General features: G+C 46.6%; 1 protein-coding gene across 4 annotated transcripts in view; it reads left to right on the top strand.

Moving 5' to 3' along the window:
- The window catches only part of LOC109864619 (metabotropic glutamate receptor 8-like), a 286,618-nt gene that overhangs the window by 238,946 nt on the left and 22,463 nt on the right, over positions 1-25,209 (top strand). For all 4 annotated transcript variants that reach the window (XM_031797951.1, XM_031797950.1, XM_031797948.1 and 1 more), the window contains 2 exons: positions 11,339-11,478; positions 13,515-14,450. In XM_031797951.1, the coding sequence (XP_031653811.1) occupies positions 11,339-11,478; positions 13,515-14,450 (1,076 nt within the window). The remainder of the gene's footprint in view (positions 1-11,338; positions 11,479-13,514; positions 14,451-25,209) is intronic.

Here is a 25,209-nt window from a genome sequence, read left to right as displayed (position 1 = left end):
TATGAGATGAGTAATGTAGGGTATGAAAACATTATATTAAGTAGCATTGTTTAAAGTGGCTAGTTATATATTTTTACATCAATTTCCATTATTAAAGTGGCTGGAGTTGAGTCAGTATGTTGGCAGCAGCCACTCAATGTTAGTGGTGGCTGTTTAACAGTCTGATTGCCTTGAGATAGAAGCTGTTTTTCATTCTCTCGGTCCCTGCTTTGATGCTCCTGTACTGACCTCGCCTTCTGGATGATAGCAGGGTGAACAGGCAGTGGCCCGGGTGGTTGTTGTCCTTGATGATCTTTATGGCCTTCCTGTGAAATCGGGTGGTGTAGGTGTCCTGGAGGGCAGGTAGTTTGCCCCCGGTGATTCGTTGTACCCTCTGAAGAGCCTTACGGTTGTGGGCGGAGCAGTTGCCGTACCAGGCGGTGATACAGCCCAACAGGATGCTCTCGATTGTGCATCTGTAGAAGTTTGTGAGTGCTTTTGGTGACAAGCCCAATTTCTTCAGCCTCCTGAGGTTCAAGAGGCGCTGCTGCGCCTTCTTCACAACGCTGTCTGTGTGGGTGGACCAATTCAGTTTGTCCGTGAAGTGTACGCCGAGGAACTTAAAACTTACTACCCTCTCCACTACTGTCCCGTCGATGTGGATAGGGGGGTTCTCCCTCTGCTGTTTCCTGAAGTCCACAATCATCTCCTTTGTTTTGTTGACGTTGAGTGTGAGGTTATTTTCCTGGCACCACACTCCGAGGGCCCTCACCTCCTCCCTGTAGGTTGTCTCATCATTGTTGGTAATCAAGTCTACCACTGTAGTGTCATCCGCAAACTTGATGATTGAGTTGGAGGCGTTCATGGCCTCGCAGTCGTGGGTGAACAGTAAGTACAGGAGAGGGCTCAGAACGCACCCTTGTGGGGCCCCAGTGTTGAGGATCAGCGGGGTGGAGATGTTGTTACCTACCCTCACCACCTGGGGGGGGCGGCCCATCAGGAAGTCCAGTACCCAGTTGCACAGGGCGGGGTCGAGACCCAGGGTCTCGAGCTTGATAACGAGTTTTGAGGGTACTATGGTGTTAAATGCTGAGCTGGAGTCGATGAACCGCATTCTCACATAGGTAATCTTCTTGTCCAGATGGGTTAGGGCAGTGTGCAGTGTGGTTACGATTGCGTCGTCTGTGGACCTATTGGGGCGGTAAGCAAATTCGAATGGGTCTAGGGTGTCAGGTAGGGTGGAGGTGATATGGTCCTTGACATGTCCCTCAAAGCACTTCATGATGACGGAAGTGAGTGCTACGGGGCGGTAGTCGTTCAGCTCAGTTACCTTAGCTTTCTTAGGAACAGGAACAATGGTGGCCCTCTTGAAGAATGCGGGAAAAGCAGACTGGGATAAGGATTGATTGAATATGTCCGTAAACACACCAGCCAGCTGATCTGCTCATGCTCTGAGGACACGGCTGGGGATGCCGTCTGGGCCTGCAGCCCTGCGAGGGTTAACACATTTAAATGTTTTACTCGGCTGCAGTGAAGGAGAGTCCGCAGGTTTTGGTAGCGGGCCGTGTCAGTGGCACTGTATTGTCCTCAAAGCGAGCAAAAAAGTAATTTAGTCTGAAAAAAAATAAAAATATAAAAAATAGGACCTTTTTTACAGAATAAATAACTTTTTTGCTCGCTTTGAGGGAGAGAGAGAGGGAGAGAGAGAGACAGACAGACAGAGAGAGAGAGAGAGTGTAACGTCTGCTTCCAACTCACACTCTCAAACACACAGATCCCCTGAATGCAGCTCACTTTCCAGATCCCAATCAGCCAAATTCTGATCACCTGTTCACACACCTGTATGTCATCATCACACACTATTTAGTTCAGTTCTTTGCTCCTCATCTTTGTGAGGTATTGTTTGTTTTTTTGACACACTTCTTTTCAGAGCTGTTTTTCCCATCATTTACTCCTCACGTTGTCACGCCTTGGTCTTAGTATTTTGTGTTTTCTTTAATTATTTGTTCAGGCCAGGGTGTGACATGGGTTATTGTGTTGTCGTATTGTTTTTTTTTGTAGGCATTGGGATTGTGGTTGATTAGGGGTGTGTCGAGTGTAGGCTTGGCTGCCTGAGGCGGTTCTCGATCAGGGTCAGGTGCTTCTCGTTGCCTCTGATTGGGAACCGTATTTAGGTAGCCTGAGTTCGCTTTGTATTTCGTGGGTGATTGTTCCTGTCTCTGTGTAGTGTTCACCAGATAGGCTGTAATTAGGTTTCACGTTCCGTTTGTTGTTTTTTGTATTTATTAGTTATTTCATGGATCGCCGTTTTCTTTATTAAAGATCATGATTAACCACCACGCTGCATTTCGGTCCGACTCTCTCTCAACAAACGAAGAACGCCCTTACAGAATCACCTACCACATACGGACCGAGCAGCGTGGTAACAGGCAGCGACAGCAGGAGCAGCGAAAGGAGGACGTTATGGAGTATACGACGTGGGAAGAAATCGACAGGTGGGCGGCCGACCCAGAGAGAATGCCTGAGCCCGCATGGGATTCGCTGGAGCAGTGCGAAGAGGGCTATAGGCGAATGGAGTTGGAGAAAAGAAAGACACGGCAGCGCAGAGCGAAGCCCGAAAAGCAGCCCCAAAAATGTATTGGGGGGGGGCTCAGAGGGAGAGTGGCTGAGTCGGGTGTCAGACCTGAGCCAACTCTCCCTGCTAATCGTGAAGAGCAGTTGCAGTGGGAGAGGCTGCATCACTTGGAGAATTGGACATGGGAGGAGGAACTGGACGGAAAAGGACCCTGGGCTCAGCCTGGAGAATATCGCCGTCCCAAGGAAGAACTAGAGGCGGCTAAAGCAGAGAGGCGCTGGTATGAAGAGGCAGCACGGCGACGCGGATGGAAGCCTGAGAGTCGGCCCCAAAAATGTATTGGGGGGGGGGCTTACAGGGAGTATGGCTATGCCAGGTAGGAGACCTGCGCAAACTCCCTGTGCTTACCGGGGGGCTAAAGAGACCGGGCAGGCACCGTGTTATGCTAGTGAGCGCACGGTGTCTCCAGTGCGGGTGCATAGCCCGGTACGGTTCATACCAGCCCTTCGTATTGGCCGGGCTAGAGTGGGCATCGAGCCAGGTAAGCTTGGGCAGGCTCGGTGCTCAAGAGCTCCAGTGCGCCTGCACGGTCTGGTCTATCCAGAGCCACCTCCACACACCAGTCCTCCGGTAGCAGCTCCCCGCACCAGGCTTCCTGTGCGTGTCCTCGCTCCAGTATCACCAGTGCCCGCACCACGCATCAGGCCTACAGTGCGCCTCGCCTCTCCTGCTCTGTCGGAGTCTCCCGCCTGTTCAGCGCAGCCAGCGTTTTCCGCCTCTCCTGCTCTGTCGGAGTCTCCCGCCTGTTCGGCGCAGCCAGCGTTTTCCTCCTCTCCTGCGCTGTCGGAGTCTCCTGTCTGTTCAGCGCAGCCAGCGTTTTCCTCCTCTCCTGCGCTGTCGGAGTCTCCCGCCTGTTCAGCGCTATCAGAGCCTTCCTTCTCTACAGCGCTGCCGGAGCCTCCTGCCTGTTTGAAGCAGCCTGAGCTGCCAGTCTGCAAGGAGCTGCCAGTCTGCAAGGAGCTGCCAGTCTGCAACGAACTGCCAGTCTGCAAGGAGCTGTCAGTCTGCATGAAGCAGCCAGAGCTGTCAGTCTGCAAGGAGCTGCCAGTCTGCAAGGAGCTGCCAGTCTGCAAGTAGCTGCCAGTCTGCAAGGAGCTGTCAGTCTGCATGAAGTAGCCAGAGCTGTCAGTCTGCAAGGAGCTGCCAGTCTGCAAGGAGCTGCCAGTCTGCAAGGAGCTGCCAGTCTGCAAGGAGCTGTTAGTCTGCATGAAGCAGCCAGAGCTGTCAGTCTGCAAGGAGCTGCCAGTCTGCAAGGAGCTGCCAGTCTGCAAGGAGCTGCCCGTCTGCAGGGAGCTGTCAGTCTGCAAGGAGCTCTCAGTCTGCAAGGAGCTGCCAGTCTGCAAGGAGCTGCCAGTCTGCAAGGAGCTGTTAGTCTGCATGAAGCAGCCAGAGCTGTCAGTCTGCAAGGAGCTGCCAGTCTGCAAGGAGCTGCCAGTCTGCAAGGAGCTGCCCGTCTGCAGGGAGCTGTCAGTCTGCAAGGAGCTGTCAGTCTGCAAGGAGCTGCCAGTCTGCAAGGAGCTGTCAGTCTGCAAGGAGCTGTCAGCCTGCATGGAGCAGTCAGAGCTGTCAGTCTGCAAGGAGCTGCCAGTCTGCAGGGAGCTGTCAGTCTGCAAGGAGCTGTCAGTCTGCAAGGAGCTGTCAGTCTGCAAGGAGCTGTCAGCCTGCATGGAGCAGTCAGAGCTGTCAGTCTGCAAAGAGCTGCCAGTCTGCAAGGAGCTGTCAGCCTGCATGGAGCAGTCAGAGCCGTCAGTCTGCATAGAGCAGCTAGATCCGCCAGTCAACCAGAATCTTCCAGATCTGCTAGTCAACCTGAATCTTCCAGATCCGCCAGCCAGCCAGGATCTACCGGAGCCTACTACCTACCTGAGCTTCATCTCAGTACTGGGCTTCCTCTCAGTACTGGGCTTCCTCTCAGTACTGGGCTTCCCCTCAGTTCCGGGCTGCCCCTCAGTTCCGGGCTACCCCTCAGTCCCGGGCTGCCCCTCAGTCCCGGGCTGCCCCTCAGTCCCGAGCTGCCCCTCAGTCCCGGGCTGCCCCTCAGTCCCGAGCTGCCCCTCAGTCCCGAGCTGCCCCTCAGTCCCGAGCTGCCCCTCAGTCCCGAGCTGCCCCTCAGTCCCGGGCTGCCCCTCAGTCCCGAGCTGCCCCTCAGTCCCGAGCTGTCCCTCAGTCCCGAGATGCCCCTCAGTCACGAGCTGCTCCTCAGTTCTGTGGGGTTCTGGGTGAGGACTATTAGGCCATGGTCGGCGGCGAGGGTGGATTATCCCAGGACGCGATGACAACTATGACATTTATGGAGTGGGGTCCACGTCCCGAGCCGGAGCCGCCACCATGGACAGACACCCACCCGGACCCTCCCTATGGTTTTGAGGTGCGTCCGGGAGGGGGGGGGGGTTCTGTCACGCCTTGGTCTTAGTATTTTGTGTTTTCTTTAATTATTTGTTCAGGCCAGGGTGTGACATGGGTTATTGTGTTGTCGTATTGTTTTTTTTTGTAGGCATTGGGATTGTGGTTGATTAGGGGTGTGTCGAGTGTAGGCTTGGCTGCTTCTCGTTGCCTCTGATTGGGAACCGTATTTAGGTAGCCTGAGTTCGCTTTGTATTTCGTGGGTGATTGTTCCTGTCTCTGTGTAGTGTTCACCAGATAGGCTGTATTAGGTTTCACGTTCCGTTTGTTGTTTTTTGTATTTATTAGTTATTTCATGGATCGCCGTTTTCTTTATTAAAGATCATGAGTAACCACCACGCTGCATTTCGGTCCGACTCTCTCTCAACAAACGAAGAACGCCCTTACACACGTGTATGAAAGGTTTTGCCTGCCTCACTAATGACACCTTTTGCCTATTCCCTGCCTGTACCTTAGCTTCGAATTACCTGTCATTCACCTATTGCCTGATTTCCCGGGTCGACGTTACTAGCCTTTTCCCTGCCTGTACTGTTGCCGTTTGGTCCCCCTGTGTATGACCTGCTGCCTGCCCCTGGACCCAGCTACCTGCCTCCTCCTGTGGTCCTTTGTTTTAAACACCTGCTGTGCCCTGCGTTTGAAACCAGCTCTCTGTCTCCCTCGTGTTAGAGAGAGAGAGAGAGAGAGAGAGAGAGAGAGAGAGAGAGAGAGAGAGAGAGAACTTGACCCTAGCATGACAGCTATACAGCCAGTTAGTGGGAAGAGAGAGGGAGAGAGGGGGATGGAGAGAGTAAGAAGAGGGATATACAACGCTGTGTGTAAGTGAGAGAGCAGACAAATCATGAGAAAACAAAAAGATCATTACTTCAACAAGTCTTTGTACACTTTGTAGGACAGATATCAAAAGACATCTTTACGTCTTCAATCAGTCGCTCATGTGAAGAAAATAAGGTACATTGGCAACCCTGCAGAACTAAAGTCTCCCAATGTTCTGACCTTCATCTCCAGTCTACTATTCCCTCTCTGTGCTTTGTCCCCATATTAACAGTATTACACAGCCTCAAACTGTGGATGAGCCACCGGATGGCTGGACAGGGGATACTGATGAGACTGAGACTGAATGGACGCTTCATTTGCTGCTGCCGCTCGCAGAAAATATTCCCCCCCCCCGCGTACCTCTGTCTGCCTGTGTGTGTGTCTGTGTATGTGCGTGCGCGGCCGACCGCCGCCCCCCACTGAAGAGCAATCAATACCTGGAGATAAGTTCAATAAGCCGGAAATCTCAGACAGCTGTTTCAGGGAGACTTAAGGCATCGCTCTCTCTCTGTCACTTGCCTGCCGGGCCACCACACACTGAACATTTCCTCAGCCCGGGTGACCAGAAGCTATCAGATAGCCATTGGAGGATTAATAGAATGTTAAGCCATGCGGTGTCGGCTGTGATTGTAAATGCATCCTTTTGATTCACTCTAAATGCATTTTAAAATGCTGGCATTAGACTAACTGACATCACCAGATGTATGGACCTGCAGATCTCGCTCCTCTGCCACAGTCACACCGTAATGAAATCAGCAAGTCCATTAGGCCTTTGTGAGAAAATGCGACATTACCTCATCGGCCTATGAGAGTTGAGTCGTGTGTGTGTGTGTGTGTGTGTGTGTCTGCTAAAGTCAGTAAACAGAGGAGGTATATCTGTTATGGCAGCTGGTCTCTCTAGCCTCCTGGATACGCACTGCTGCCTTCTCTCTTTCATTATGCACACTAACAATAGTGCTCTAGGAAACCCTTCTATCTCCCCCTCTCCCTTTGCCCATCTCTCTCTCTCTCTCTCTCCCTCCCTCCCTCCCTCCCTCCCTCCCTCCCTCCCTCCCTCCCTCCCTCCCTCCCTCCCTCCCTCCCTCCCTCCCTCCCTCCCTCCCTCCCTCCCTCCCTCCCTCCCTCCCTCTCTCCCTTGCTCTGCTCTGTTCTGGGGAAGATAATCAAAAGACTTCCTCTTGAGAGGAAAGAGAGGAAGAGGAGAAGTCAACAGGAACGGGAGGCTTTTGTCAAATTCAGACTGAGGGCCACTTAGTTTGGAGCTCCAAAAAAGGTGTTTTCTTCAGCTGCGGTGTTTCGTAACTCTGTGATTAAATATCTTCCCTTGGCCTAATGATAGTAGGGCTTAGAGGAGCAGTGCAATGGTTTGGATGGTTTTGAAACTTGCCCGAGGCAGGCAAGAACTGCGAATGACCAACTAGGAACAATAAAAAAAGACAGGCAAATGATCGAATCTCAGACCAACTGGCAAATGTAAAGTACCTAAAGCATTCAGAGATCTTGAGGCCAAAACATCTTCGGTTGACATGAGGACTCTTGATGTTGAGTTTAGAGTTGAAAAAAACACCAAAAACACCATTACTCACCCGCCCACTTCTAAACTAAAACGGCACATGACCAATGGCTACACAGCCTCTATGCTCCCTTCCACTGTGAAACACAACAAAAAGGCTGGCTCTGGCTCCTGCTTTCACATCCTGATAAACTATATGCCACAGGTTTCTGGTAGTTTAATAATCATTATAATCAGCTGCCGTGTTGAGCCAAGAAGCACTCATCTCATTATAAATCCGGTAGATATTATCCCTCACCATATTAACTGCACGGATCGGCTACCAACATGATGCCTGCGGGGTGGATGGAGGGTTAGGGCACAGCGAAGAAAGGCTTCTGTATGCCAGAAGCATGTATGTAATGGATCGTAATCAAGTTAATTATTAGGCTAATGCATATGTCTTATAGGAGAGAAGGGGGGGGATTAAGAAGAGAGCCACATGAAGACAAGAGAAAGATAGGAAGAGAGCCACATGAAGACAAGAGAAAGATAGGAAGAGAGCCACACGAAGACAAGAGAAAGATGGGAAGAGAGCCACATGAAGACAAGAGAAAGATGGGAAGAGAGCCACATGAAGACAAGAGAAAGATGGGAAGAGAGCCACACGAAGACAAGAGAAAGATAGGAAGAGAGCCAAACGAAGACAAGAGAAAGATAGGAAGAGAGCCACACGAAGACAAGAGAAAGATAGGAAGAGAGCCACACGAAGACAAGATAAAGATAGGAAGAGAGCCACACGAAGACAAGAGAAAGATAGGAAGAGAGCCACACGAAGACAAGAGAAAGATGGGAAGAGAGCCACACGAAGACAAGAGAAAGATAGGAAGAGAGCCACACGAAGACAAGAGAAAGATAGGAAGAGAGCCACACGAAGACAAGAGAAAGATAGGAAGAGAGAGAGAGAGAAAGAACGAGAGAGAATGAGGGAGGAGGAAAAGGGAGGATCAACCGTGCATGTTTAGGAGGAGGAGGGAGTTGAGTTATTATTATCACAGAGATGTTTCCTCATCTGCCAGGTAGAGCCTCCCCTGAGGTAACCGGTTAGTGTGGGATAGAGGGATGGAGGGAAAATGGAGACGAAGATGTGTCCTCATTACTGCATGTGTGTGTTTGTGTGTGTGCATCCCTGCGTGCGTGTGCCTACGCGCATGCTTCTGTGCGTACGTGCATGTGTGTGTGTGTTGTCTCCCCCATTAGCAGTACAGATGTATGGCCCACACTGCTGGGTGCTGGCAGCCACTCTCTCTCATCTCCTCCTCTCAGCTCCTTCTTCCATGTTATGTTTCATTCATCTGGGTTGCAGGGTGATTTCTGCATCAGGCCTATCAAAACACTCTCTCTGTTTCTGTCACCATAGGGAGTGGGGAGACTTTTGAACCCTGGTTCAGCCGGTCCCTCTCTCCTGTATTCTCCCCATCAGAGATTTTTACCCATGCTAAAACACCTCTCTCTCTCTCTCTCTCTCTCTCTCTCTCTCTCCGTGGATCCACAGGGAAGAGCTGTTGGCAGCGTATGCAGTGATTATCTCAGATTAGGAGGATGTTGCCTGTAGACACTGATCTTAGGTCTTTCTCCCCCTTAATGGTTTAGGTTAGGATTAGGAAAGAGTAAGCTGATCCTAGACCTGTGCCTTGTAACTGTATCTTCAGGGGTTTGCCTCCCTGCCTTTTAGTAGGAGTACAACTTACCTAGAATCCGTTCTCTCTACCCACAAACTGCACAGCAGAAAGACAACCTCACCTCAAACCAAACATAAGCCCGAGTGTCTGACTGGAGAAGATCAGGTTCAAACAACAGTCTTCCATCTGAAAAACCCTACTCTCTACTTCAGCTCTTGGTCTCATCTCACCATCGCCCACCACTAGCTGAATACCTGTGTGTCAGTTAAAGGGGCCTCTAACCCCATTCTCCTTTGGGGGTTGTGTCTGGTCATGTGAGATGTACTATAAAGACCAATGAGGGCGAGGTCGATGAAAGGACTTTGGTGTGTTGTTTGGCTCGTCCAGTTCAATGGTTGTTGCGGCTACCCACTGAAGGGTGAGTTTGCGGTTTGTCATGTGTGTATGTGTGTGTGTGTGTGTGTGTGTGTGTGTGTGTGTGTGTGTGTGTGTGTGTGTGTGTGTGTGTGTGTTGTGGTAAAGAAGTGTAAATGTTGTTGCTTACACTGACACAGTGAAGGTCATGGTTAACGATGCAGAATCGTGTGAAATTTAAATGTCGATATCTCCATGTTACTACTTTCAGAAATGGCTCCGGGACCATGCTCCACTGACTTGTACTGCTGGGCTCGAATTGCCCTTATACGGGACATACTGAACAATTATATGAGTCAGCTTGCTTCTATCCAGTAATCGTCATCAGAGTAGCTAATATGGTTTGGGACAGGCTCTTTCCGGAGATGACGTTTATGTGTGTCAGTGCGTGTCTGTGCATGTGTGTGCGCGTCCGTTTGTGCATGTGTGAGTGTGTAACTTGCATCAGTCGCGTCTGCATAATCGTCCTCGTTGGTTGGACAGGGAACAGTGAGAAATATTGGGTCGTATATTGACACCAATTTGACAGGCAGAAATCCTTTCCTGAGGATGTGCCATGATTCATGCTTCTCTCACAGCATCACGTGTGTGTGTGTGTGTGGGGGGGGGGGGGGGGGGGGGGGGATTTATAGGGAGCTGTGTTGCACTGCTAGCCTTAACAATTTGTAGCCTGGGTGGCTGTATTGTAACAACCAGTCTGGACACTTCTCTCTCTGTTCTAATGATGCAAGGCAGGAGGAGACAGACAAACAGACAGGAGCAAGCGGCCAGCGCCGGTGTCTAGCGTCTTTGAGATGTGGCGGGCGGGGCTGTGTGGAGGCAGGTTAAAGATAATGGTTTACCCAGGGTTCTCTGGAAATCTTCTCATTCATTACCAATGGAATATATATATATATATATATATATATATATAGAGCGAGAGAGAGATTTCCTAGAGCACTATTGTTAGTGTGCATATTGAAAGAGAGAAGGCAGCAGTGCGTATCCAGGAGGCCTGAGAGACCAGCTGCCATAGCAGATAGAGAGAGGAGTTTACTTCTCTGTTTCACTACATTATCTCTGTCTTTCACTTTTTCTCTCTTTCTCTCTCTCGGTAGATCTCTCAACTTTGCCTTTCTCTCTTATTCTCCCAGTATCTATCTCCCAGCTACTCTCCCTTTCATTCCGTCAGATATGGTAGATTGTTGCCATGACGTACAGCTTTCTGTAGGAATGTCAGTAATGCACAACTCTTTTAAGATTTATATTTGTAATTACATTACTGCTTTGATGGGCCAGATTCTCCACCCGCGCTGCTGCCGCGCTGAAATATTGGATTTCAAAGATTCATAAGAGGAGAGAGAACCAGAGATAGAGAGAGTGAGAGGGAGGGAGAGGAAGAGAGAGAGAGAGAACGGATGAGGAGGCTGTGAGTTTAGCATAATCAGTGGAGAGAAAAGCCCATCTGTGAAATACTTTGCGCCTGGGGTGGTTGAGGCTGTTCACACACATTCACACACACACACACACACACACACACACACACACACACACACACACACACACACACACACACACACACACACACACACTTTTAGCATAATTCATATGTGTGACAGCTGAGCCCGGCTCGTTAGGGTGACAGGTATACACGAGGCTACTGAATAAACTTCTGAAAAAGATTCCCACTTTGTAAGAAACAGACCTTGTACCATAGTTGTATATATAAGGTGTATAGGTGTATATATATACACACCATAGTTGTATATATAAGTTAGTCCAAAAATATTTTGTGTTGGACCAAATCATGTATTGGTGTGAAAAATGCAGAACTACAAAGATATTGTACAATCTTACAGTATGGTAAATTATCTGTCTGTGTGATGAATGACGTACAGTATGTCTTCTTGTTAATCCTTTCCCACCATCTCTGTCTTCCAGGAAGTGCCGGTACTCCAGTGGTGTTCAATGAGAACGGCGACGCCCCCGGACGCTACGACATCTTCCAGTACCAGAGCACCAACCGCTCTACCAGAGAGTACAAGGTCATAGGCACCTGGACCAACAAACTACACCTAAATGTGAGACTAACATAATAGCAATATCTATCTTTTGTGATCTAGTGTTGTCATATTCAAAGGTAATCGTATAGAGCCTGGTCCCGGCTCTGTTTGTGCCTTCATGTCAACATGTTTGGCATGACAATCAACAACGACTTGACATAATAGCACAAACAGCGCGGAAATCGCACACATTTTATAGATATCAGCATTCATTCAAGGTCGAGTCTTGAAATTTCAGATTTCTATTCATTCGTTATCATCCAGAACTTGTTTTCGTGTCATGTTTAGGTCCCATCTCTTCCCAGTGTTTTTTTGGCCTACATTCTTACAGTACTTCTGAGTAGTTTGTGTTCCTGCACGCATACAGTTACTGCTCAGTGCTTGACTTTCAGTGAGCACCTACTTGTTATTCAGCTGTTACTGATTGGAATACATACACACACAAACACGCGCACACAGAAACATACACACGAACACACGAATACACACATACACACACGCGCACACAGAAACATACACACAAACACACGAATACACACATACACATACGCGTACACTTTCTGCATCATTAATATATGTGACCTGAGCCCGGCTCGTTAGGGTGAAGAGAGAGAGAGAGCGGGAAGGGAGGAGAGGGTGGGATAGAGCTAGGAAGTGTGCGAGCAGGAAGGTCCTCTCTCCTCTCCATCAGCATGAGTTTCTGTCGGAGTCAGAGAGCACATCGATAACACCTGAACACTGGAGGGGGGAGGGACACACACAGACAGGCAGACAGGCAGACAGGCAGACAGGCAGACAGGCAGACAGACAGGCAGACAGGCAGACAGACAGACAGGCAGACAGGCACCTAACAATGCTCAAGACCTATCTGACTCCCCTTACTTACTGCTTACCTGCACGTATCATTCACAACGGTATAAGCGGATCAGTTCGGACTGTAGAAGCTAAATTGGCTGGACTCTGAAGACTTGGAGACTGCAGAATTGGCTGGGAGGAAAATGGAAGTTAGGCTGAAATGCTGAACATTGTCTATTGAACTTCTCTTTTCTTCCAGGGCTGAATTTCTCTTGCGAGTTCACTTTGTTCTTCGATCTATGTACCTTGGCTGGACTGGGAGGCAGCAACAGACTACTATTCTCTCTCGGCCGGCTGCTGAGAACTAGAGCCAGAATATCCCCATTCCATAAACATTTTGTTTCACCTTAACAGTGTTTTCAGTTCAAGGTATCCAAAGAATTGAAGAAGGATTCACCGATGTGCCGGAAGTGACTTTCTTCTGGTGGTTAAATCTCTTCCCTTAGGATCAGTTGTGCCATTGACATGCTTTTCCTTCATGACATGCTCAAAATGCTTTATGGGATAACTGTAATGAGACCTAAAGTATTTTTTCATCAGGTAACAATGATCAATTATACCCCAGAAAGTTCACTGCCAGGCTAAATGTGTTTTTGAGCGTTCATAATGCAAGCATGGCCGAATATCACTTTACCACAAAAGAACAGGAAGACATACTAGCACTAAAGGGAAATAAAACACAAATCTAAAACAACGTATACAGACAGGTTTCCTCTGCTCTCAGCAGAATCCCCAGCCAGCCAGTTTCCTCTAGTTCTGCTGGATCAGTGCTTTGTGTGCCTGTTCAGAGATAGAGAGAGGAGCTCCGTTCCCATCACCCTGGGCTGTGTTATAAACAGTTTATTAATACACACAAACTGCACCAGACTGATGCAGATGGCCAATTTGTGCCAGCTCTGATTAAACCAGTTTAATTTCTTCGAGATTTATGCCTAGCAGGCAGCACAAGGGAAATGATAAGAAGTTCTTCTTTGGCTAATTACTTTGTGAGTTGCCCTTTGGGAAATGTTTATGCAGGTACAAACAGTTTAACAACAGTAGGCTTTGAAGAAAGCTGTTACACTGTCAGAACTATTCCAGTCAGAACGTTCGTTAGCCAGAAACAGTCTAGAATCACAACCCTTCTAGAAGCAAAACCATAATTGAGTCCCAACCTATCTGTCCTCTGATTGGTCTCTCCTGTGACCTTATGACCCCAGGTAGAGGCCATGCAGTGGCGGGCAGGCGACCCGTCCCTCCCGGCGTCTGTGTGCAGCGTGCCTTGCCGGATGGGTGAAAGGAAGAAGATTGTGAAGGGTGTGCCATGCTGCTGGCACTGCGAGCGCTGCGAGGGCTATCACTTCCAGGCCAGCGAGTTCAGCTGTGAACTGTGCCCCTACGAACAGCGTCCTGACGCCAACCGAACGGGCTGCCAGAACATCCCCATCATCAAGCTGGAGTGGCACTCGCCCTGGGCCGTCATTCCTGTCTTTATCTCAATGCTAGGCATCATCGCCACCACCTTCGTTATCGTGACCTTCGTCCGCTACAACGAAACGCCCATCGTCAGGGCTTCCGGCCGTGAGATGAGCTACGTGCTGTTGACGGGCATTTTCCTGTGTTATGCAATCACCTTCCTGATGATCGCCGCACCCGACGTGGGCGTGTGCTCCTTCAGGAGGATCTTTCTGGGTCTGGGGATGTGCTTCAGCTACGCGGCCCTCCTCACCAAGACCAACCGTATCCACCGCATCTTCGAGCAGGGGAAGAAGTCCGTCAGCGCCCCCCGGTTCATCTCCCCGGCCTCCCAGCTGGTCATCACCTTCTCCCTGATCTCGGTGCAGCTCCTGGGGGTGTTTGTATGGTTCGCCGTGGACCCGCCACACACCTTCGTGGACTACGGCGAGCAGCGGACCCAGGACCCGGCGGCAGCTCGCGGCGTGCTGAAGTGTGACATCTCCGACCTGTCCTTGATCTGCTCCTTGGGCTACTCCATCCTGCTGATGGTCACATGTACTGTTTACGCCATCAAGACCAGGGGAGTGCCGGAGACCTTCAACGAGGCCAAGCCAATTGGATTTACCATGTACACTACCTGCATAATCTGGCTGGCGTTTATCCCCATCTTCTTCGGGACGGCACAGTCGGCAGAGAGGGTGAGTTGAACAGCTTTTATAACACACAAACATGCAAACACGCAAAAAATGGAGCCTGTGTGTTTCTAATGAATGGATGATTTTGGATGAATGGTCTCTTTCCCATCAGTCAGCTAGTGATTCAGAATGGAGCTGTCATAATAGCTTAAGTCTAAAGCCCTCACCTTCCCATGTGAATAAGACTGGATTTTCTATCTGAGGGACTAGAGCCAAGTCTTTGCAAGCTTTAATAAGAGGATCATATACAGGGTGTACTCCCTGTCTCTCTCTCTGGATCACTCTTTGTGTCAGTGTGGGTGTGTCAGGCCTGAACTTCAGAACATATTGCCTTACCTCTTGCCTCGGCTCTAGGCGGTAGATTGGCAAGGTATACACAGCCGAGCAGGGCTCTGGGAAGCTTGAGAAAACAAAAGGTAGTTTGCATAACCTCTGACCTGCTGTGTGCTGGAGGTCAGGTTTGAGCTAGCTGCACTTGGAGAATGGCACTTCCAGGTCATTTGAAAAGGTTTTCTGCACAGTGGAATTTCAGTGAATGTTCCACTGCTGTTTGGCAGATGGTATATTTCAAATGCAACACCCCCACAATCTTAGAGACCGAGGGAACATTGCTGGGACACTGTACAACAATAAATACCCACAGGAGAGGAAAAGAGAGGGAGAGGAGAAGAAGGTCCTCATTAAAGCTCATCACCGAGTCACACCATCACCCATTTACTTTACTCTGTTGCCATGCGGCTGACACACACTTGTACGATGCCCCAATTAGCCTATAAACAATTGTTGTGTCGAGGTGAGCGTTCAGCTCCACAATGACTCTAGTTGGCAAACTATGTTTGCACTGATGTTACTGGTAAAAACACACACAGCCAGCACGAACAGCAACAAGCATTCTCAGCAATGATGTTACTGGTAAAAACACACACAGCCAGCACGAACAGCAACAAGCATTCTCAGCAATGGTGTTACTGGTAAAAACACACACAGCCAGCACGAACAGCAACAGCATTCTCAGTAATGGTGTTACTGGTAAAAACACACACAGCCAGCACGAACAGCAACAGCATTCTCAGTAACAGTTCCAGAAACATTTGACTTGCTATGATGGTGATATGTTGTTTATCTACCTTAGTTGAATGCACTGACTGTAAATAGTAAGTCACACGGGTAAGAGTGTCTGCGAAATTACCAAATGTAAATGTGAAAATGAACGTACCAAAATGAATTGCAAAGCACACTGGGTATTAATTATTGGCTTTATTTTGGGGTGGAGCTCATTAGAATAATACTCAGCATGCTTTGCAATTGTTCATTTTTAGATTACATTTATATTTAGGTCATTTAGCAGATGCTCTTATCCCACCATAGTGCCATCAGGCTTCTGATACCAATGCAAGGTGAAAGGGGGCCATAAAATGGCGAACAGCTATAAAAAAATATTGTATAGAAAAGTATTTAGAAAATACAAATTACAGCCCCGGAAGGTATTGTACAAAATACATTGGAGTGTAGTTTAGCCCAGTGTAACACAAAATGACTGAATACTTAGAAGTAGTCGAAATACATATTTCAAATACATGTAACAGGAATACTGTCCATCTCTGCACACACACACACACACACGCGCACGCTGCATAAGTGATTTGATGTGTGGATGTGGCCCTGGGAAGAATAAGAGCTAAACAGAGCTGTGAATCTGATCATCACTTCCATGTCATTGTGGGATGTGATGACTGCGGAAGGCTGGTTAACATTTGAATCAAATGAGGGAACTGATTTGTGGGTTTTGACGCGTAGAAATGTCGGGCAATATAAGAGAGCATGAGAACAAATTGGGTTTTGATTTTGCAAGGAGTGAACATGTAGATGCTGCTTGTCAAAATGAGGAGACTGATTCAGATGGTGATAATCGAAGTCTGTCGTTTTGATACCGGCTGAGCGAAATGAACATACACACACACACACACACACACACAAACATGCACCCAGGCCAGACTCGGATCACTATGTCCTCAGGGCTATTTCTATTCTGATGCTTAGATTGACCGTATTGATGTTCTCCAAACACAACCTCTTTTCTCAGTAATCATTGCCTGATTCAATATTCCTCATGTGTGTGTGTGTGTGTGTGTGTGTGTGTGTGTGTGTGTGTGTGTGTGTGTGTGTGTGTGTGTGTGTGTGTGTGTGTGTGTGTGTGTGTGTGCATGCGTGTACTGCATCTGCGCATGTGCACCCGTGTGCGTGTGTGTTTGTGTGTGTTTAGCGCCCATGTTATATGCACTTTACACTCATTGGGATTCAAAGAGGACTTACAGTATTGATTGTAAATGTCAAACTGCTTTATTGTCATGGCTGGGGAGGCCTGGGATGCTTCCCAAATGGCACCCTATTCCCTATATACAGCACTATAAAGGCCTGGTCAAAAGTAGTGCACTTTATAGAGAAAAGGCTGCCATTTGCGAAAGGTCCGGAGACGGCTGTATGTATCAGGGGCCAGAATCAATGAAGGCAGAAGGTGGTCTCTTTATATAATGACTCAAAGGAGCTGCCTACCAACCACACACATAACATCAACATCCTGGTTGTGTCCCGGCACCGTGTTCCCTATCTAGTGTACTACTTTTGATCAGGGCCCATAGTAGTGCGCTATGAAGGGAAATGGTGCCATTTGGGACTCAACCCCTTCCTGTTAGTGGATTGGCCGGAATTGAAATCAACAGTTTTGACAGGTAATCACTTGAATATCATAAATATGTACATAAACAGTAGGCCTATGGTGCACGCTGATTGAATTCAGCCTGTTTCCCTACAACATAGACACTTGTGTAGCATAGGATTTGAACTTAATTAGATGTTGAGGCTACAGCACTTAGACTAAATTGAATCAACCTTAAATCTTCAATGTTCACCTTCTAGGTGTACCCGTGGGGATGTTGGAGTGTAATGCAGTTGATGTTTTGTAACAGCAACACTATTCTACATAATTGTAAATGATAGTGCTTTGAACGTAGCTCACATGAAGCTCACTGCATGGTGCCTGAGGCGGAGAGGGGAAAGTGGCGGATGGAGGTAAAGCTTTGTCAGTAATGATGTAGTACCATTGGGATAGAGAGGGAAGAGGAAGAGAGGGTGGGGAGAGAGAGAGGCTGTAGTCAGGGTCAGACACAGACCGAAGGCAAGAGAGGAGGATATTCTAACACAACGTCTCTTGATGCCCTTCCCCGACCAGGCTCTAATAGCCCCAGTGAGACAAGGCTAGCCCCGGCAGAAACCCCCTCAGGACGTTATTATCTGTGGCTCTGTGTGAGTACGGAGGCTGGTGGCCGTTACTCGTCGTCCAGGCGAAGGATTTAACGGCCAGGGCCCACTGTAGACGCAGTGGCGCGCCCAGGTCATTACCGCGTTGAGTATGCAAACATTAAACTGGCCTAATCTGCTTGGACCAATGGACTCTGTACCACACACCACTGAGGTGACTCCACAGGGTAGGGAGTAGAGATGGAGGAAGGCACAGAGAGGGAAAGAGCGGAGTAGAGGAAAGGAAAGGAAGGGAGGGAAGGAGAAAAAAACAGCGACATAATGAGAGGGAGTAGTGAAAGAAGCTCTGAATCAGAGCTATAGATAATTCAGAGATGGGATGAAGGGAGGGAAGGAGAAAGGGGAGGAGGGGAGATAGAGAGAGAATGAGGGATAGAATGACTATCTCAGAGAGCGGTAGAGAGAACAGGGACTCAGGAAGGGAGGAAAGGCTAATCCTTCAGAGGAGGAGTGGTAGAGATAAAGAGCAGAGTGATTCAGAGAGAGAGAGAGAGAGAGAGAGAGAGAGAGAGGGAGAGACTGTGTGAGTGTAATATTTACTGTTCACTTTTTTCTCACTTTTGTTTATCCATTTCACTTGCATTGGCAATGTAAACATGTATTTCCCATGCCAATAAAGCCCCTTGAATTGAATTGAGAGAGATGGAGAGAGAGTGACAGAGAAAGAGAGAGAAGAGAAAGAGACCCCAATAACTACTGTGGGATATGCGTCAACAGCAACCTTGGGAAAATCCTCTGCATTATCATTAACAGCAGACTCATAACATTTCCTCAGTTAAAACAATGTATTGAGCTAATGTCAAATTGGCTTTTTACCAAATAACCGTACGACAGACCATGTATTCACCCTGCACACCCTAATTGACAAACAAACCCAAACAAATTCAAAGTCTTCGCATGCTTTGTTGATTTCAAAAAAGCTTTCAACTCAATTTGGCATGAGGGTCTGCTATACAAATTGATGGAAAGTGGTGTTGAGGGAAAACATACAACATTATAAAATCAATGTACACAAACAGTTCAAATTGGCAAAGACACACACATTTCTTTCCACAGGGCCGTGGGGTCAGACAGGGATGCAGCTTAAGCCCCACCCTCTTTAACATATATCAACGAAATGGCTAAGGTACTAGAACAGTCTGCAGCACCCGGCCTCACCCTACTAGAAGTTGAAATCTACTGTTTGCTGATGATATGGTGCTTCTGTCCCCAACCAAGGATGGCCTACAGCAGCACCTAGATCTTCTGCACAGATTCTGCCAGACCTGGGCCCTGACAGTAAATCTCAGTAAGACCAAAATAATGATGTTCCAAAAAAGATCCAATTGCCAGGACCACAAATACAAATTCCATCTAGACACCGTTGCCCTAGATCGCACAAAACACTACATACCTCAGCCTAAACATCAGTGCCACAGTTAACTTCCACAAAGCTGTGAACGAAGGGCCTTCTATACCATCAACAGGAACATAAGATTTGACATACCAATTAGGATCTGGATATAGATATCTGGTTATAGAACCCATTGCCCTTTATGGTTGTGAGGTCTGGGGTCCGCTCACCAACCAAGAATTCACAGAATGGGACAAACACCAAATTGAGACTCTGCATACACAATTCTGCAAAAATATCCTCTGTGTACAACGTAAAACAAACGCCAAATAATGCATGCAGAGTAAAATTAGGCCGATACCCACTAATTATCAGTCCAGAAAAGAGACTAAATTCTACAACCACCTTAACCTTCCATGACAAAGCCATCACCTACAGAGAGATGAACCTGGAGAAGAGTCCCCTAAGCAAGCTGGTTCTGGGGCTCTGTTCACAAACACAAACAGACCCCACAGAGCCCCAGGATAGCAACACAATTAGACCGAACCAAATCATGAGAAAACATAAAGGTTATTACTTGACACATTGGATAGAATTAACCAAAAAACTGAGCAAACTAGAATGCTATTTTGCCCTTAACAGAGAGTACACAGCGACTGACCAGCATTTCGAAATTCTCTGTATTATTTGATCACATGTACGGAAACACATTGAAAAAAGCGTCATTCATTTTCCAAACAGAATATATTGTGCACTGTAATTGAACAATCCTTATGGGATTTGGAACATTCTTGGCAAACTTCAGTAGAAGGAGACGGTGTCAGATCCCACCATCGAACACAGAGATGCAGCAGACTACACCATACCTGATAACTGTGACTGACCCAAACTTTAGGAAAGCTGTGACTATGTACAGACTCGGTGAGCATAGCCTTGCTATTGAGACAGGCTCCCGTTGGCAGACTTGGCCCTCAAGAGAAGACACACTGCCCACAAAATAAGGTGGAAACTGAGCTGCACTCCCTAACCTCCTGCGAAATGTATGACCATATTAGAGACACATATTTCCCTCAGATTACGCAGATACAATTTACAAACCCAATTTAATAATCTCCAATATCTATTGGGTGAAATACCACAGTGTGCATCACAGCAGCAAACACACCATTGTAAATACATCCCATATTTATGTTTTTTATTTTCCCTTTTGTACTTTAACTATTTGTACATAATTTGACACTTGTAATGAGAGAGAGAGAGAGAGAGAGAGAGAGAGAGAGAGAGAGAGAGAGAGAGAGAGAGAGAGAGAGACTAAAGTATCTAGCAAATGGCACGGTCAGGAGCATCAGGAGCTGCAGTTTAGGCCCAGTGCTCTAGGGAGATTTCACAGAAAGCTTAGCAGGGGTTAGGTCAGAACTGGAACTCTGTTGTTGGGTTACTCTAGTTGTACTGTATATTGCACTATTGTAGTTAAGGTATCCATCCAGACACAACCAAGCATGCACAAACACACACTGGGCTTGGCCATATCGGCCTAGTTTTGTTTGACGTAGATATCATGATGTCAGCCATTTTCAAACAGCATTTCGAAAATCCCTGTATTGTTTGGTCACATGTACGGAAACACATTGAAAAAAAGCGCCATTCATTTTCTAAACGGAATATTTTGTGGACTGTAGTTGAACAATCCTGATGGGATTTGGAACAGTCTTGGCAAACTTCAGTAGAAGGAGACGGTGTCAGATCCCACCATCAAACACAGAGATGCAGCAGACTCCACCATGGGAGACCCCCCCCCCCACACACACACACACACACACCCTCGGAAAAAGAAAAACGTACAAACGCATAAACGACACGCATTCGTCTTGGGAGAACGAAACCCCAACTCTTTTAAAGCAGCGACGGGGAGCACTCATTTTTACATTGCCTTCACTGAACGACTATGACAACAGACAAAAATAAACATCAAAATGCGAACCTTTCCCGAATGTTCCCCTAGAACGATTGTTATTGTTCTTCTCACTCACTCTGCAGACAAGACATATTGGAAATGTCAAGCGCATTACAGAGGCTGTCTGCATGACTGGGACGTTTCAGAGGGATAATTCGGGGAAATTACAGAAGGAGTCAAGTCTGTGTGTGTGTGTGCGTGTCAAATCATAGGACATGGCAGATCAGTAACCACACAGTACAGCACCCTGCCTGCTGGCTCCTCATACCTGTAAGATACTGTACTGTACGGGAGGATTTAGTGACCTAGCACTTATCGGACTCGCCTGCCTTAGTTTTAGGGCTCTGGGGAGGTCTGCGAGAGTGTGTAGAAGGTGTATGGTGATGTGTGAGGTGATCGAGTTGAGTATGTGAGAGTATGGGGATTTCATGGGGATAGTGTGAGTGAGTTTTTGTCCTACCTGCCTTCGTTGGCGACAGGCCCCTTGTGTGTGTGTGTGTGTGTGTGTGTGTGTGTGTGTGTGTGTGTGTGTGTGTGTGTGTGTGTGTGTGTGTGTGTGTGTGTGTGTGTGTGTGTGTGTGTGTGTGTGTGAGTGCATGTCTGGTGGCAGTGCCAGGCCCATCAGCCTGCCTCATGGCTGGGGGACTACTTGGTCGTTTGTGTGTGTGTTTGTACTGAGTCGTGTGATTCACAGAAACAGATGTGTGCCATCCTCACTTCTATCACACTGATCATGTGGTGATACACCTATGACAGCAGCAGAGAGACAATGCTGCTACACTATCCGCCTGTGACCAGACCAGAACCGAACAGATCCGAACCGTACGAAGACAGCAGAACTGAACCTGCACATCATCACTGTCAGACCTGCGAAAGTAATGGACGTGGAGTCACTGTAACAGACATGGGCGGTGCCCAGACTTGTTGTGCTATCGCATCCCTCTGTCTCACAGAGTCCTCTGGGGACATGTGTCCACAGCCTGTGGTAGAGACTGAGTCAACTGAGCAAAATATCGCCGCTCATAATTAGATCATGTCGATTTAGAAGGCTAGTATGAAACGATGGTGAATTGGAGATGCTAAGCGGATTTGAGAGAAACTCTTAGCTTGTTTACTGTGACTTGTTGTTGTGTGAGTTTTAATTTGGGGATTGGACTTGTTTTCACCCTGTACTGAATGTTGATGGCTTTCCTTGCATATTTTCTTCTAAGGAGTGAGAGCAGACCCAGTGAGTCCATTAGACAAAGATCAATCAGAGGAATAACATTCGCTGTAACGGTAGGAAATACCGTTGGATTGAAGATACTGGGCTTGAGGGAGATGTGTTGATTACTATGATTAATGGACAATTGATTCTGTTACAATTAATGTTATTATAGGGATAATTATTGTCGGTTCGCCAGTAAGTTGTGTTCTTGTTAACCGTCGTGAAGTAACCCGGATCCTCATTATGACGATGTGGAATGTTGCCTTTGACTTCACGGTGGCATCATATGTATTCAACGGTTTTGGAGCAAAGGTGTCATACAGGAGAAGTCCAATTGGAATTGTCACGTGGACTAGAGGTCGACCGACTATGATTTTTCAACGCCGTAAATGTGTGTGTGTGTAAAAAATATACACATATATATATATATACACATATATGCATATATACACATATATGCATATTTAGCTAAAAAAAATCCAGTTTAGCAGGCAATATTAACCAGGTGAAATTGTGTCACTTCTCTTGCGTTCATTGCACGCAGAGTCAAGGTAACAGTTAGCAGTTTAGCAGTTCTCTTAGCAATTTTTTTAGCTAAATATGCATATATGTGCATATATGCATATATGTGTATATATATATGTGTATATATATATGTGTATATATATATATGTATATATATATATATATATATATATATATACATATATACACATTTTTGTAATAATGACAATTGCACCAATACTGAATGAACAATGAACACTTTTATTTTAACTTAATATAATACATATTATGGGCTTTTGGATGGGTGTTCTTAAGGTGACTCCACAGGTTGGTGGTATTTTTTGATTTAGCAGTTGCTGACCCCATGCTTACATCTTTATCACAAATAAGACACCTTGCTTTCCCTGGTACCAATTCCATGTAATAGTCCCACACTGGTGCTCTGCTTTTGTCTGCCATCTGTAAAACGCACACACAGCTCTGAAGTGACAATGATACTGAAGAGTCTGCTTAGGAGACAAATACTCTCAACTGTTTGAATAAAAATAGAGTTTAAGTTACCTGTGACGAATGTTGAAAACAAAAACTGTAATTTCTATATGCAGGAAATCCTATTTTAATAATGGACATGGTAAGAATTGACTACCAAAGTGCGAGTCATAATTCCCATGACACCTAGCAAAATCTGAAAAGCGGTTCTTTCATTCATTAATTTCATAGGATATTTTTAGATTCACTTAAAATAAGGTCTGTGTTTCGTGTAGGCTTACACCACCTTGCCAATTTTAGAACGGTGTAGATATCCATAGGACAAGGTAACTCTGATCAATATTGGCTAAATATAAGCGAAGATCTTTTTTTTTGTAGAGTGGATTTATGAAAATATTTCCTTATCCTAGTGAGATTTACACGGGTATCAAAACGCCAAGGTGGTTTAAGCACGAAACACAGACCTTATTTGAAGTTGTCACGTTCTGACCTTTATTTTCCTGTGTTTGGTATTTAGTTAGTATGGTCAGGGCGTGAGTTGGGTGGGCAGTCTATGTTTGTTTTTCTATGATTTGGGTATTTCTATGTTTCGGCCTAGTATGGTTCTCAATCAGAGGCAGGTGTCATTAGTTGTCTCTGATTGAGAATCATACTTAGGTAGCCTGGGTTGCACTGTTTGTTTGTGGGTGATTGTCTATGTTGATGGCTTGTTTCAGCGCAGCTCACATTAGCGTCACGGTTGTTATTTTGTTTACTACTTTGGTATAGTATTTCAGTGTTCAGTTCTTTCTTTATTAAACATTCAACATGAACACATATCACGCTGCATATTGGTCCTCCGATCCTTTTCGCCTCTCCTCTTCGGAAGAAGAGGAGGAAATCCCTGACAGAAGTAGATCAAGACATTCTCTATGGAAGACATGAACGGTAAAATAACGAAGGAACCCCTTTCAAGTTCAGCGCAAGTTATTACAGGAATTATAACGTGTCGACTATTTCTCTCTAAACCATATACCTTTGACTATTACGAGCCTGCTGCTGCCTACCACCCCTCAGTCAGACTGCTTTATCAAATATCAAATCATAGACTTAACTATAATAAATACACAGAAATACGAGCCTTAGGTAAAATCCGGAAACTATCAACTCGAAAACAAAACGTTTATTCCGTTCCGTATTTTATCTAACGGGTGGCATCCATGAGTCTAAATATTCCTGTTACATTGCACAACCTTCAATGTTATGTCATAATTACGTAAAATTCTGGCAAATTAGTTCGCAAAGAGCCTGTCGGCCCAAACTGTTACCTTGACTCTGCGTGCAATGAACGCAACAGAAGTGACACAATTTCACCTGGTTAATATTGCCTGCTAAACTGGATTTTTTTTAGCTAAATATGCAGGTTTAGAAATATATACTTGTGTATTGATTTTAAAAAAGGCATTGATGTTTATGGTTAAGTACACATTGGAGCAACGACAGTCATTGATTGATTGTTTTTTACAAGATAAGTTTAATGCTAGCTAGCAACTTACCTTGGCTTACTGCATTCGTGTAACAGGCAGGCTCCTCGTGAGGCAGGTGGTTAGAGCGTTGGACTAGTTAACTGTAAGGTTGCAAGATTGGATCCCCCGAGCTGAAAAGCCTCATTCCTAGGCCGTCATAGAAAATAAGAATGTGTTCTTAACTGACTTACCTTGTTAAATAAAGATCAAATAAAGGTGTTAGAAAATACAAATAAAAAAATCGGCAAAAATATTGTTATGGACACTTGTAATCGGGCCTAATTAATTGGCCATTCCGATTAATCGGTCGACCTCTAACGTGTACATAAAAGTTCTAGTTGAGGAGAAGATGGATGCCTTGAATTAACTACCTGCTGTGACCCATCCACTGTCCTTGTCCCTCCCACATCTTGTAATTAGACTTTAAGACTGACAGGAGAGATGATATGTCC

This window comes from Oncorhynchus kisutch, linkage group LG19 (genome assembly GCF_002021735.2).
Source record: "Oncorhynchus kisutch isolate 150728-3 linkage group LG19, Okis_V2, whole genome shotgun sequence".
Taxonomy (NCBI): Eukaryota; Metazoa; Chordata; class Actinopteri; order Salmoniformes; family Salmonidae; genus Oncorhynchus; species Oncorhynchus kisutch.
The sequence above is the reverse complement of the archived record's forward strand: the minus strand, read 5'-3'. Positions and strand labels throughout refer to the sequence as shown.